Source organism: Pollachius pollachius (genome assembly GCF_949987615.1).
Source record: "Pollachius pollachius genome assembly, chromosome: 4".
NCBI lineage: Eukaryota > Metazoa > Chordata > Actinopteri > Gadiformes > Gadidae > Pollachius > Pollachius pollachius.
In genome coordinates this window covers 9,747,670-9,762,766 of record NC_136937.1, presented here as the reverse complement: position 1 = coordinate 9,762,766, position 15,097 = coordinate 9,747,670, and the positions used below count along the sequence as shown (strand labels likewise).

At 39.0% G+C, this 15,097-nt stretch overlaps 2 protein-coding genes across 4 annotated transcripts; both read right to left on the bottom strand.

Moving 5' to 3' along the window:
• Window positions 1-939: 939 nt before the first annotated feature.
• On the bottom strand, window positions 940-5,330 carry LOC307074287 (serine/threonine-protein phosphatase 6 catalytic subunit). Its single transcript, XM_079734303.1, has 7 exons — window positions 5,188-5,330; window positions 3,863-3,958; window positions 3,543-3,608; window positions 3,206-3,347; window positions 3,040-3,119; window positions 2,625-2,834; window positions 940-2,048 (listed from the first exon to the last, which is right to left on the bottom strand). Exons 1-7 carry the CDS (start codon window positions 5,260-5,262, stop codon window positions 1,800-1,802), a joined length of 918 nt encoding a protein of 305 aa, XP_079590429.1. The 5' UTR covers window positions 5,263-5,330; the 3' UTR covers window positions 940-1,799.
• A 413-nt stretch (window positions 5,331-5,743) lies between these two features.
• Window positions 5,744-15,011, bottom strand: LOC307074655 (SWI/SNF-related matrix-associated actin-dependent regulator of chromatin subfamily B member 1-like). 3 transcript variants are annotated; one of them, XM_079734905.1, is made up of 10 exons: window positions 14,883-15,011; window positions 13,691-13,802; window positions 13,032-13,140; window positions 12,404-12,541; window positions 11,664-11,791; window positions 11,329-11,495; window positions 10,692-10,882; window positions 9,718-9,729; window positions 8,975-9,106; window positions 5,744-6,510 (listed from the first exon to the last, which is right to left on the bottom strand). In XM_079734905.1, the coding sequence occupies exons 1-10, from the start codon at window positions 14,970-14,972 to the stop codon at window positions 6,471-6,473; spliced, it is 1,119 nt and encodes a 372-aa protein (XP_079591031.1). In that variant the 5' UTR covers window positions 14,973-15,011; the 3' UTR covers window positions 5,744-6,470. The 3 variants fall into 3 exon arrangements, with proteins under 3 accessions (XP_079591031.1, XP_079591032.1, XP_079591033.1); XM_079734906.1 differs by lacking the exon at window positions 9,718-9,729; XM_079734907.1 differs by lacking the exons at window positions 5,744-6,510; window positions 9,718-9,729 and having other exon boundaries at window positions 8,981-9,106; window positions 10,680-10,882.
• Between the last annotated feature and the right edge of the window lie 86 nt (window positions 15,012-15,097).

The window sequence follows — 15,097 nt, the reverse complement described above, 5'->3', positions numbered from 1 at the left end:
ATTTCACATCCAAGTTTGTTATGACATAAAGCTTAAATTTTAGGGGCTTTTTCTGGGGTGTATTTTTCATTTATATGTAGTAGTTATACTAAATTAGTTAGGACTTAATTAGTCCTAACTAATTTAATTAATTAGGACTCAAACCAAAAAAGGGAAATTTACTAACATACTCCAGCGCCCCCAGAAATAAACTACAAGACGATGTGGGCCTATATTTGCCAATTTTCAACTAGCCTATAGTTCTATTTCCTCATCTTTAAGTTGACCAAAATTATGTATAGTACTTAGTATTAGTATAGTATATTATAGTACTATATATAGTATTTATAATTATGTGTATATATACAACTGGTAAAAATTATGCTGCTCATTACTATAGGATGAAGGAAATGTGTCCCCCCTATACTGACCTTGGTAATGACTCCCCTTAATTACTGAATGGATGTACTAACAACCTGTAACAGTCTGTAGTTCATATGCTATAATGTAATGGAACAACCTATGGCATGGTGTTGTTGGGATTAGTGTGGAACTCACTTTTTTCACATATTCATAACTTTTCCTAATTTACAGGTGTGGTGTGATTAGCTATTACAAGCCGTTTTAGAGATCTGTCCACCTATGATGTCATAAGGGGCAGATTTCCAAAATGGCTTGTAACGGCTAAAAACACCACACCCTGTGGCATGTCATGGGACCTTTAACATTAACCCCTAACCCTGTTCTACCTCAATTATTTTGGTAATCTGTGCCATCTAATTAGATAAATTGATAATTCATACACTATTGATCTTGGGTTTTACTTGACGTATACTTGGAGAGCCACCTATAAAAAATTATTATTATTTGTAATATTCAGTGCCATCAACTGAATACAGGAGTCCTCAGTTTAATTAAGGAACTGTTTATTACAATTAAAAATGTTTGAATAAAATACGATGCCAAGATATTTGTGCAGTAAACTAAAGCTAACCTTTACCTATGGCACTTTCCAAATGTAAATACAATAAAATGTTGATATACATAGGCACACAACTGTTTATACAAGGGAACAGGGGACAAAGAGCAGAGGAAACTCCAAAAAATATTGTCTGTACATCTATGATTTATTTTGTGAATAAAATTAATCAAAGTAATATCTGTATATGATTATAGTGACTCAAGTAGAACACATTAAATAAAAGAAAAAAACTTTTTGAAGGCATGTTGGAGTAGCTTTGTTTCTTCCTTTTTTCCCCAACTACTAAAAACATTGTTATTACAGCAATACATTTCCTCCCTTTTAAGACACATTTTGTTTAATGCTAAGTTCTTAAAAAGCCACCATCAAATTAAACCAGTAAAATTATGGAGGTCACAAAAACAAGAAACAATTCTTTTTTGCATGTCTGTAAACTGTAAAATAATTTATAACGGGAGTGATTATGTAACTCCAAGTTCAAATTTCCACTTGAATGTTACCAATGTTTGACAAAGAAATAATAACTTTGTTAGCGTATAGCCAATAGATGTTGAGTAATAATTACGAGTACCTTAATAGGGGAGACATTTTATTGTACTGCATCCTGTGTTGACCACAGCCTAAAATAAACCTCAGAAAGATGAACCTGAGGCATTGACCCAATGGCTACATAAAAGTTATTTAAACTCTGTTGCATATAAATGAATTTGGTCTAAGCTGAATCAACATAATGTGGTTTGGGGCAGAAGTCATGTTTACTTTCAGCAAGAAAAAGAACCCAACAAAAATAAACGCTTTGGAGAATAGAGGATAGAATAGAAATAAATGGTCTCCTAAATTAGAGAAAGTACGGGGTTGTTGTTCGAGGTGGTATGACCCGCTCAGAATCCGGTACAGCCCGGAAGAGCTTTGGCTCTCGCCTGTTCACGTCCTTAAACACCATGATGGAAGCAATGTTTCCACAGCGGTAGCAGTAGTTGGGTGCGGACCATACCGTGACCAGCTTCTCGTCGAACATGAACTTGTAGCCCTCGTGAACGAGCTGATGTGCGCGGCATATAAGCTTCAGGTTGTTGATGTGAACAAACTGTGGAAGGGAAAGAGGTTGGGACAGCATTTCAGTATGAAGAAATTGTGTTATTTTATCAGACAATGGAACAATTGGTATACGTTGTGTTTGGTTCATAATCCTTTATTCGATTCAGTCAAAGAATTTGCTATTGGCAATTACCAACTCTAATTCTGCAACACAATAGTTGTTTTTGCCCATGTCAGCCTGTTGTTTAAAGCCAAGGTATAATTAATTAAAAATGATTGTTTTTTTTATGCTCAACACATTTGAGGTCAATTTAGGCATTTGATGATATAATTTTTTTTAAAGTTTATATCATATCCGGTATGACAGTTGTATAAAATAAATGATCTATTCCTCTGAAGCACATCACTTCAATAATTGTATGCGTTTGTATATGGAATACAAAAGGATCAACCAAGTCATAATAGACAGCATGTGAACAACCAATTGGTGCCCCAGGTGCACCCTTTTTAACATAGTTGATTTCAACGAGTGGGGGTTGGGCTGTGCATAGCGATGAATGACAGGAAAACAAACTGTACACATTAGTGTCTGATACCAACAAATGGTGCGGCCTTAGGCCTTTACCTCGTTGGTAACCTTGGAGCCAAACAGCCAGCCGGCCCCTCGGGGACTGATGGCCCAGGTGTCCACGTCCTCTGGGTCGGACCAGACCAGGTCGCAGAAGGCCCCCTTGTGAGGAATCTCCTGGTTGCGTTCAATAGTGCGGATCTGGTCCAAGGTCTTGATGTCGGGAGACAGGCCACCGTGAACGCACAGGATCTGCTCGTCTATCAACTGCAGGAAAAAAGGAGTTAGGAGGAGGCTTAGCTTTTATTTTATCCACGCATAAATATTGAAACAATTCAACAGAGAGCTATTGTTAACAGTTAAATAAATATTTTTTGAGTCAAATATATGAACATAGGTATTGAAGTTAAAGACTGGATTGGGACTTAGTATTTTTTATTTAATGCAATGTGTGTGTCTCGGATCAACTCACAGCTGCCACAGTTAGCATGTCAAACACTTTGGTGCAATACCGCCATGCGTTTGCGTTTCCATATTTTGTTTGGCACTCATCTGAAAACGTTGAACAGAGATAATGTGACTACAAAAACATTTTAACACGATAAGAAGTAGCAAACCTTATCAAATGTGAGACCCACCATAAAATCCATACACTTGTGTTATCTGCCTGCTCTCATGGTTCCCACGGAGAAGAGTGATGCAGTCTGGCCACTTTGCTTTCAAGGCCAGCAGATACGTAAACGTCTCCAAGCTGTAATAGCCTCTGTCCACAAAATCTCCCTTTCAGAGAAAATATACAGATTCAAATCCATGGACGTTGGAACATTCAACAAGTCTGACAATTGATTGGATGCATCAAAAACGAAAGCCATAAAAGGTATCATGCAAATTAAAGATAGATATGCGAGAGGTATTTGCATACCATTCTTGCTAATCATAATCAGAACTGGAGAGATGAGGATCTCAAACACTCACCATGAAAATGTAATTTGTGTCTGGAACTTGTCCTCCAGTTCTGAACAGCTCACAGAGGTCATAAAACTAGTTGTGCAATGAAAAACAATGGATTTATTTGTAGTTAAATCTTTAAAAAATGAATAAAAATAAGGTACCAATTATTGCGTCTCGTACTACTTTATATATGGTTAGCCTGTACATGAGAATATTGCATTAAATTATAGAAAATAAAGGATCAAATGCCATCAACAATGGCTAAAGTGGGAAAACTGGGGCTTTAAATATAAATAAAGAGAAACTATAAACTGTATCTGTATGCAAGTCAAAAGCTTCATTACCTGGCCATGAATATCACCGCAAACGGTAACAGGCGTAGAAACCGGTTGGACATTAGACTCTTCAAGCAGCAAGTCACATACATAGTCACACAGACGCTGAAAAGTACAACAGGATAAATTCCTTATGAGTTACACAAATCCACAAACTATTTTTCATGGACAAAGCAGCGGTCCTATGAAACAACAGGAAACAACATTTCTGTAACATTTCATGATGGTTCACTCACTGTTCAATTAAAAACTTATAGGCTGACCAATGCACTGTATGTATAACAGTAAACAATTCTTCTGTTAGTTTGTGTCACATGAAAGTAACCATATGCTTTCACAATAGTTTAATCCTCTTTGACTATTTAAAAGACAAGACAAAAGACTCCTTTCTTTAGATCTTTTCATGTTAAAATATACATACTTAATGACAGCATGACTATGAAGTCACACTTAATAGGCAGTTCTTGTTCAAATATGTAATATTTGATTATGAAAAAATTGTAAGCATTTGTTTTATAATGCCTCTGATTTTGTTTGTGTTTTAGAATTGTTCTCGCTAACTGCAATGACACCAAAGATGCAACTTTCATCAACTAGTTGCCAAGTTGAATGAAGCATAAATTCCAAATAATTCGACAGTTCAACAGAATGTGTGGGGATCAATATCCTCACCCTTTGGGGTTAAACTGTTCAAGCCATTACCGTTGCCGAGCTATGTTTCCATATATTCTCGCTACAAGTGGTGGTCTTCCTCGATTGACCAGTCTACATTACATTCACTCATGTGTTCTACCCCATCAGCTGGGTTTCTCCGTATCGTCATTGCAACACAGAAGGAAATAGCGATGAGGGCACCGATGCTTGATGATATAACGACCGTCTACACACTAACACGTCCAAGGAATCGTCATGTATATAGCTACACTGATTTGATTCTACAGCTCATTATTTAGACTATGTCAAATCACTATACAATCTGCAATGTGCAAGTATATGTGAACTAAATAATAATTTCATAATTGAAAATTGGTCGGTCTGGAAATGAAGCGGCCTAACAGTTAGCCCTAACGTCCCCTTCTTTGCTAGCTAGCTAATTTCGCCTGTTTCCTCAATATCAGCCCCGTCTGTCTATAACGCTACAATTCAAGTAAATTGTAATTGTTGTAATCCGGGACATTAAAAAAAAAACTATCCTATTTTTAAACAAATAAAATTACGTTTCTTTAATTGAAGTGGACTACTAACGAGACACTTTAGCTATCTTAAGTTGCTCTGCGATTTCAAATATAAGGGAGACGTACTGTTGGCAGCCTACTATAACCTGATTCACTCACCTTAAGATCATTTTCTGGCAAGTACTTGCAGTGTCTTGCTATTTCTACATACTTATCCAAATCTAGGGGCGCCATAACTATAGCAAATAGCCTATATGTACTTGGTTGCGTTCTAGCGCCCTGATGCTAGGTATTTTTCTTCTTCAGCGCCTGTTCTTCTTTAGGTTTTACTGAAGTGCCATCCGCCATAAGGCGGTATACTGCCCCCCGCCGTTGTGTTGGCGTAATGTACTATACAATACAGTGTTCGTTTACAGTAATGTATGCAAGCCAGTGAAGTCACAAATAAAAGTAAGGATTCATTGAAATTCTTCAAAAGAAAAAATATCCAAGCTGTTATTTACAGTCTATGAGCAGGACTCTGTTAAAGCTGAAGCTTTATAAACACATTGTTCACCTTGTTTTCTTTTGGCCCAATTTCAAAATACTTTAGCTTCATATGCCTGGGGAAGGGTTGAATAAAATGATTGATTAATATAAAATAAAACAATCTGGGTTTGTGAATTTAGTCCACCTAACTATTTTTTTACAAACACATTTCAAGTATTTTTTTTATTATAAAAAACCCGACACTACAAAAAATGAGGAAAAGAACGGATAAGAGTAACATCAAATACGTTTACATACTGTATGTCAAGTTTAACAAAATTAGCTTAAAAGACACAATTGGTTCTGGCCTGATGTTTTCTATCAGTTTTACCAACTGAAAAAAATACATCAGTCTGCCTACATCAGTCACAAATCAATGGGTTTTTATATAGTATGCATCCACCCTGATTCAGACGCCTCTTAACTTGACCAAATTGCAACACAAATCATTTTACATGACAAGTAGTGAGTGAGGCAGGTGTGATTGATTTGGCTAATGAAACTGTAACAGTCAACATAATGCTAAGTAAACGCCACCTAAAAGTGGTCCTAAATTAGATAACCCTTCTTTACTGTGCAGACTTCCGTAGCCAAATCAGTAAAAAATAACGAAAAGTAAGATATATTGAACCACCACTGGAATGCCCCTGTGTGTGTATGTTTAGTGTATGTTCATGTGTATGTGTATGCGTGTTATATCATACAGGCTGCATCAGCAAACGTGCTGACAGTCGACGCCGACATTCATTTATAAACGTCGTGCTTTTCGGGAACGCCCGAATGTCTCGTCTTCAGCCGTCCTCAGGTGGATGACCAGGGTGTGTGGTTCAGTGTGTGGAGCGGTCCGCTCAGAGTTAATGCTTTGTTTTGTGTCCATTTGAACCGGGTCCTGTTCCAGGAGAAGCCTGACCATCCTACCAGGATGGCGCCGTGTTGGCCAACCGCCGCATGCGTCTGAAAGGAAAGGGGAACAAACAAGGAAAGGCAGAAGGTTTAGCTCAATACTTTTCAGCAGCATTTTTCTGAGAATACCTTGATTAATGCGCTTGAGTTAAATCACCACAAATATTATATTTATATATATTTTTTAATATTAAGTAGTATAATCTGGTTCAACTCAACCCTATCCAAAGGTTTTTGAGAACATTCAGAGTTCATGAATGATCATCTAAAAAAAGCTTTACAATTTACAGGGTTTATACAGAAATTCTTAAGTTGAATTTACTACCTTTTAATACCTTCACCATATTTTTTAATGCCAGCACGACTTCAAGAGGTGTCTTGCTTCGCCCTGAAGGGTATTATTTTCGATAATGACCGGCGATGTTCTATACATTTTTACACAGCTCCTTGCCAAAACAGCAGAGAAATAGTCTGCCAAAGACGTTGACGTCGCTTAGAAACCGATAGGTTACCGGACTACTTACGGAGTAATAAGAAAGACTTGAATCAGGCAAAAAAAATCCACTTTCCTTGACAGCGGTCAAGTTCGGTATGCATACCGACTGACCAATTGCGATATACTGCAGCTGCTGATGCCATCTCTCTAAGTTATAAAAGTAGCCGCACGCACCCCAAACCAATCGGGATAAGTGTATGTATGTCGATTATAGTGGACTAAACCACCTCTTCTATTCCGATCAGCATTGTATTCCGATTGAGCCACATATATATGATCATTTTTTATTCCGATTGAGCTGTTCTTCCACTTCTAATCGGATCAGAAGTGTCTGACGGTAACGTCAAAATCCATATCCTAGCGCAAATTCACACCAGTGTACTTTCTATAGGGGGATTATCAGTCTACGTCACTCCCTGCTCTACGAGCATGTCATATGCAGAAAGAGACGAGAGTGACAACAGCCGCAATCATGTCTTGTTGTGCGGTTGGTTGCACAAACCGTTTTATGAAGACTGATTATCCCATTTATTCTACTTCTTGCTTTCCAACATAATAAAACAATTCAAATACTTTAATAATTATGCTAATTCTTATTCGTATTGCATGCTTATTAAATGTATACTGTTTGAGGTCATCTCCCTCTACAAGTAGTCCCCTTTAATTACGATCGATCATACATGTTTTCACACCTCGAAGGGCATTATCCCGCTTATACCATAGTCACTGGTCAAAGAAAAGAAATTATATTCATTTATATTTCATGCGTTTTACAATCCAAATATAAAGTTTTTCTCATAAATAGGACGGACCTTAGCTACGACTTGGCAATGGGAGGTATTTTAGTCAGCTGAGCTACATATTTATTATTCGAAATTCGTCCAAGCCTTTATACCACAGATACACTAGGGTCTATAGCATATAACCGCGTTGTCTGATTACAGTTTAATTAATTTTTCACCATTTACCAGCTCTTGCTTTGAAGAATAATCACCGCGCCATTAGTTTCAATGGGAATCGCGACGGCCTATACTTTCAACATAAAGTGTACATATTTATAATTCAAAATTCGTTGTCGTTCGCATTGTCTGATTACAGTTTAATGTAACAGTAAGCTGACAACATCGCTAATAAACACCACAACTGCAAATTTACCACACAGAGATAACCATGGCAACCGGGAAAACAAATGTTCTTTTTGCGATCATTCTGCGCGCGCATCCGCCGTGTTGATAAACAAATAATCCCCCTATACGTTTATACCGTACAAGTCTTTAAATATCGATTTCTCCAGCCAGAGGTCCAAAAATTTGCATTTCCCGATTATTGTCATTCAAATGACTAACAGAAGCGAACTCGCGAAGTGGTTTGGCAGCAAGCCAGCCGGGTATATCCAGTTTGTTTCAGCGCATGCACTACGTGACATCATTGATATCACTCAGGTCCTACTTGCAACATAAAAATAAATCCACGCAAGTTTAAGTAATTTTAGGATAGGCCTGCACGTAAATTACACAAATTGAAAAACTCATAGGCCATGTTGGAAATTTAATACCTCGTCAGATGACGTTTATTACTTTTTAATGGCCTTAATTTGGGCTAATTTCATTTACTACCTTTTAATACCTTTAACAACCCCGCAGAAATCCTGATTTAAGATCTATAATTTGAGTGTAGTTTATTAGATATGTTACAGCCATTTGTCAGTCATTAAACAGTTTTAAATGCTCTGTTAAATAGCTTTTGTGGTTGACTGCGCACCTGCCTGTTTCTGAGAAAATTCAGATTTCAGACCATTCCCATCTTATTTCCGACCAATCAGGGCATCTATTCCCTGATTAGGTAGGGAATCCCTCTTGCCCACCTAGACATAGGTGCGTGGAAACAACAATACTCGATGGCTGAGAAACATAGCCACTGTGCCATTGTCTTCCCTATTTCCATCACTCAAATCTGACCTACAGCAGTTTTAAGTGAATCGACCTTAGACTGACCAGTACGCCAACATGGGAGTCATACCTTGTGTTCCTGTCTTGGTCTCGGATCTTCTTCTCCATCTCTGCATCAGTCAGGGTCTCGAGCAGTGGGCACCACTGGTCCGCGTCCCCTGTGTTGCGTATAGCGATCTCCACAGTAGGCAGTGGGTTCTCACTGCGGGAGGAGACCATAGGACAACTAGCTGATCAGATTCCATAGTCCGGTATAAAACTCAGGCCTTGCTGAATATATAAGGTACATTAAAATGTTTCTTCTATTATGCTTGCACAGAGAATACCGCTATTCACAACTTGAATAAAGTAATATTACAGGGTTTGATTTGACCAACCGATGACTTACATAGATTACAGACAACTATTTTCCGCTTGTTAAACTTCTATGTGTCCCCAAACAGTCAGACTCATCGTAACATGACCATACTCCTAGGCAAGTTAAGACTAGTTGTTTCTTTCACTCTATTGTGTCAGTTTCGTTAATCATTAGCAGAGTTAGTTGGCAAATGACAAAAGGCGTTAAGGGGACAGCCGTGGCAGCCTTTAAGTCAAGCAAAAAGTGCTTCATTTCTGTATATAAACTTTGAGCGGGCCAGTAAAACAAACATAATGCGGGGCTTGTGCAGTGCAGAAAAAATAAAAAATAAGATGAAAGATAGAACTGTAAAAGTACTCAGCTTCCCAGGGCAGTTGGTAAAAGAGGATTGCAGAGGACTAAGCTTTTGGGGTACGGGGTAGGGAGGGGGTTCAAGTAATCGTAAGCATATTGACCTGAAATCGGACCTAAAAAAGGAACAAGGGTGGAAAGAGAAAGCAAAACAAAACATATTAGCAACATAAGAAGCAGTGGAGGAGGTGATGTTTTGAACGTTTACTGTTTGTGTTCCATTTGTTATTCACCAGCCATTTCTGTTAAATAAAAAGTGATAAAAGACTCTCCCAAGGATCAATCAGTTGGAGGTCAGTATTTGTACAAACCACTAGACGGAAATCATTGTAGGGTAAACGCAAGCTTTTGTGTTTAATTAAATGAAATATAATTGCAGTAAAGCTTCTAGTGTGGTTGTGGCTATTCGTTTACCATGTACAGTCTTTTTTCTTTTGAAAAAGCTTGGCTCAAAAAAGATTGCTAAACAATCTTTTTAATTAAAGGGTTAATAAACATTTCAGTAACTCCAACAAGCTCCGTGCTAAAAATAGTACATGCATTTCCTTCCAATCAAGTTGCAGGACTGGAAGAAAACTTGGGGAGAACACTAGCTTTGGAACTTGCACATGTGATACTAAACAGCTATGGCAAGACAATGGTTTAGTATACAGTCCGAGTAGAGGTTTACACACATATCCAAAATGCACTCCCTGACGCACCAGTTACCCATAACACACTAGAAAGACATAGACATCGCCTTTAGTAACCAGTTACACACCCTCTAGAAAGATAAGAGTGACCGTACCTTTAATAACCAGTTACACACCCTCTAGCAAGATAAGAGTGACCGTACCTTTCATAACCAGTTAAACACCCTCTGGAAAGATAAGAGTGACCGTACCTTTAATAACCAGTTAAACACCCTCTAGAAAGATAAGAGTGACCACACCTTTAATAACCAGTTAAACACCCTCTAGAAAGATAAGAGTGACCGTACCTTTAATAACCAGTTAAACACCCTCTAGAAAGATAAGAGTGACCGTACCTTTAATAACCAGTTAAACACCCTCTAGAAAGATAAGACAGAAAGTCTTACCTGAAGGCGTACGTCCTCTGGTGCCAGCTGAGCTGTCCTCGGATGCTGTAGGCGATGGTGGTGACAAACTCTCCGCCAAGACCCAGCTCCGAGCACAGCTTCAGGGCAAAGGTTTCGGGGGAGTTGTCCCTCTCGGACATGTCCCACTCGAACTGGTCCACCAGAGAGATGTTCCCCACGTGGATGTTCAGCTGTCATCAACAAAAATTTGAATTAAATATAGAAATTAAAATAATACACAATGTAGATGACCACTGCCGTACAGATCTGATTCTTTTTGATGATCCAATTCCATTTTTACATCTGATCTAAATAATAATCCAGCCCACTTTAAATTCAATAGGTCTTAATCACAGTTCAAAGTATCAAAGGGGCTATATCAGAGCAAGGAAAAACCTTTTTCCTAACTATCAAGGAAGACAAAAGAGCAGAGAGAGAACACGGAAGATGCGCTACCTCCTGGCATGGACCATTTTCGGCACATTAGAAGAGTCTAAGCTTAGATCAAACTTAGTCTAAAAGTCTACGTTACCGATAGTTGATGTTGTTGACCGAGCTCAATCCACCTGGTGGAGTCGAGGAGGTGTCAGCTCATAGTGAGTGACACTGTGACTGGGTTGACGGGGCGGGTAATGACCTTGATGATGACCCTCTGGTCGGTCTGCTCCTCCAGGAGGCTGTCCGTGGGGTAGGACTCGATCTGCTGCCGGATGGCCGAGGCGATGGCCGGAACGAAAGCCAGGGGGTTCAGGTCCAGGTCGTCACACAGAATCTCTGCAAACATCTCTGGGGTCATCAGCTTTTCTAGAGGACAAAGAAGGAAAGGAAGATTTAAAGAACAATATAAAATTGTAATAATATTTTAAATTATAATAACATAGTTAGGGTTAATTATTATAAATTAAAATATGTTTTATAATAATAATAAAATGTGGAGTGACACGTCTTGTCTAGGTTCACAGTATTCATTACCATTCATGTTCCATGTGAAAGCGTCTCTGAGCTTCTGCCCGTCGATTTCCATATCCAGACGAATGGGGACCAGCACCTCAGACTGGGATGCATTCTCGTGGATCACCGCAGGATCGTGGTCATCGAAGCTTCAAGAGGAGCGGGCGAGTTAGCGACAACAAACGCTCAATGTAATCTTATGTACTGAGAACTTACTTTCTGTATTATACACACACAGCACAATTGTTGTTTTCCATGCAGGTGCATCGTCAATAACTTCCAGTCAAAACTCTAGACTCTCATTCTAAGCTTCATGGCGTATGAATGCTCTCATCTATTTATTGTTTTTGATACAATGCCAAAATTGATAATCCAGTAATACCAGCCCTATTTAGGCCATTTTAGGTAAACCTTAGACCTGCACTAGGTCATCAAAAACTATAAGCAAGTATTGAAATCTTCCTCCACCAATTTGGCCCGTGCAGAAACACAGAGGGAATATCTCTATGTGCCGGTTAGCCGTGTAATGGAAGGGAAATTCCAGGGAGCTAACCTTTAAAGAGACAAGCGGCTCAAAGCAGTGGATAGGTTGCTGCAGACGGCACTTAGTGCAGGTCTAAATACCATAACTCTTGTAGAAGCGGCTCAGGCCATGAACACTGATGCATCGTCATCAGCAGACTGGCAGAGCGAGAACAAAGGATCTTCCATTGGGATTCCAATAGGTTTCCAAGTGATTCCTGTACATTTGACTTCCTCACCATAGGGGGAAGGTCCTCTTCTTGTCCCGACCCATGCGGTTGCGGTTGATGGTGGTGGAGCAGGGCACGGCGTCCAAGTGGTGGGAGCTGTTGGGTAGCGTGGGGACCCACTGGCTGCTCCGCTTTGCCTTCTGCTCCCTAGTACACCACGTCACAGGGAAGACGCCAATCATTACAACCAAAATCTGTGGTGGCGCAAACCACTGGTACGCCAACTACGTAGACAATCAAATTTGTAGGGACCCAGGTTAGATCACGGTTACAGTTTGCTACGGGAATTGAGGGTTAGTAGTAATAGAGTAATAGATTAAAATAAACACTATTTACAGTATGATCTATTGTCGGGGTAAATTGATAATAATAAGTTGAGTATTTTCATAAAATATACAAGGCTGCCCTTTGCTTCGTCACAAAGATGATAGGCTTTTTTAAAGTTTGACAGAAGACATTTAATTAAATGAAATCAATTTGAATGGGAAGGTTTTGCATACTGTGAAACAAAATATCTCCCTGGCACTTATGTGACAATATGAATACGAGTTAGTATTTCTGTGAGTGAGTGTACCTATGCAGACATTTGGTGCATCCAAATAACAGCATACTAGAAAAAAAAAAAAAGAGTAGTTACCGGAGGTAGGCTGGGGGTTCCGTGTTGATGGATATAGCTTTATATTTCTCATCGTTACCCTCGAAGATCTCCTCACACTCTGATGCCTTGAGCAGAGTCACACTTGTAGCTGGAAATCATACAGATAGTCAGCATCATTATATGAAAGAATTCATTGCATATATAGCAAGCATAATATTGCTAGCATATTTGTAAATCCAAATATGCTAGCCTTGGGAGACTCAGTTTCTGTCTGCAAATCAGTCTACCGTTGAGCCAGTTGAGATGGGCGGTAATGGGGAGGGAGTTTCAGGTCATGACGAGTTCCGTAGTATGCTGACTTTTAAACACATTGGGTGCACAAGGAAAGTGTCAACATCGACAGAGCTATCCGACATGTGTTATTTAAAATAGACAGAATAAGGATGTTAAAGAGACCCAAATCATTACTTGATTATGTCATCTGATTTGCTGTGCTTATGACATAAGGCCAAGTCCATATGTGGAAATAATAGTCCAAGTCCAATATCAGTCTAACTAAGGCCGGACTGATATTCATTGGGAAATGCAAAAGTGAATATCTGAATAGTCTCATAAGGCTACAATTAGGCACCATAAGCAGGTAGAGACTGAATAATCCACACATTTTTCACACTTAATTTAGATATCAATGAACTGACCATGAGATGAAGCTACGATCTTCTTCCTCTCCTCAACGGATGCCAGCCTCCTCCATAGTGATGGGTACCTTTTGTAAAGTGAGCCTCTGAACATACGCAAATAGTTCCCCACCTAGATAGGCAAACGAAGCAAGATGACAAACCAATTGGGTCATTAAATCAGAGTAACATTTTGCATAAATTGCATACATATTTTAATTCAAGCATTGACAATAATAGTTTCCTACTATTGTGCGTTTTCTCGCTGATCCAACCTACGATTTTTCTCAATGCCTAGTGTGTTTGTGTTTCTGTCTTTCTATCGTTTGCGCAAATCGCCAATAAACCACAAGTAGTACCAGACAGGTGTACGTGAAGGCGCTAAAAGGTGTACAGGGAGGTTTTATCTGGTGCATCCAGATTATTTCATTGAAACCCTTTATAAGTGTTGATACATCTGCAACCGGTGACAAGTCTCAATATGGTGCATCTTAAAATTGTAATATAAAAGAACGCGCATGTCTGAATTCAAATGTTGAGCAAAACCTTGACATAAAACTGTCTGGTAGACCAGGCTGACAAGAACATGCATGCAAATCATGGGTCGTTCTGAAAATATGCAAGTAATATGAAAGTATGTAAAACATAGTTTGCCTTCCCTTTTCTCCATCCGTCCAGTTATATACGATGCAATAAATCACAATAAAGAATAATATATAAATACTAGCTAAATCGTGGTATGACAAATGGTTGTGATACTCACTGGAAGGTTATCAGTGATCAATTATATTTGTTTGGTTATGTTGCGTTAACGTGGTCTTAAAGTCTGTATTAGATCAAACTCAATGGCCCACCCAAAACATTTCTGCAGTACAATTAATGCAAAAATCCGCATTTTGTACCCATTATACATCTACGAAGATTTGAATGCCACGTTTTACACATAAACACATCATAGCAATTTCAAGTGGTCCCGTTGTCTATGCAAGTTATTAACGTTACACGTAAACCCTCTTTTATATTTAGCAACATTTACAAATCGAAGTTTGTGTTTATTCGTCATACTCGTTTTTGCAACGATGTTGCCTGGCTGGGGCTCAATGTTGGCTGGGACCATGGAGTCAACAATATATGGTCTGGTCTGTTAGCCGCTAGCGGTAATTCAGGAGAGCAAACCGACGCTTAGGAATACCTGCAACCGTTTCATACGTACCTCCGATCCAACCATGTAAAAATCCCCATCCTGTTCAAGCTGAAATTTGATAGGCTTCTGGCCAAATGTTTTACTCAATGCCAATTGCATCTTTTTTTTCCAGTTGCTAACAAGCTTGAAAGAAACCAAATAAACCCCCTACAAAGGAAATTAACTAGATTCAAATTTCCGGCTACCGGTATACGTCATCAACCTGGCGCACAGTTTATGCGTCA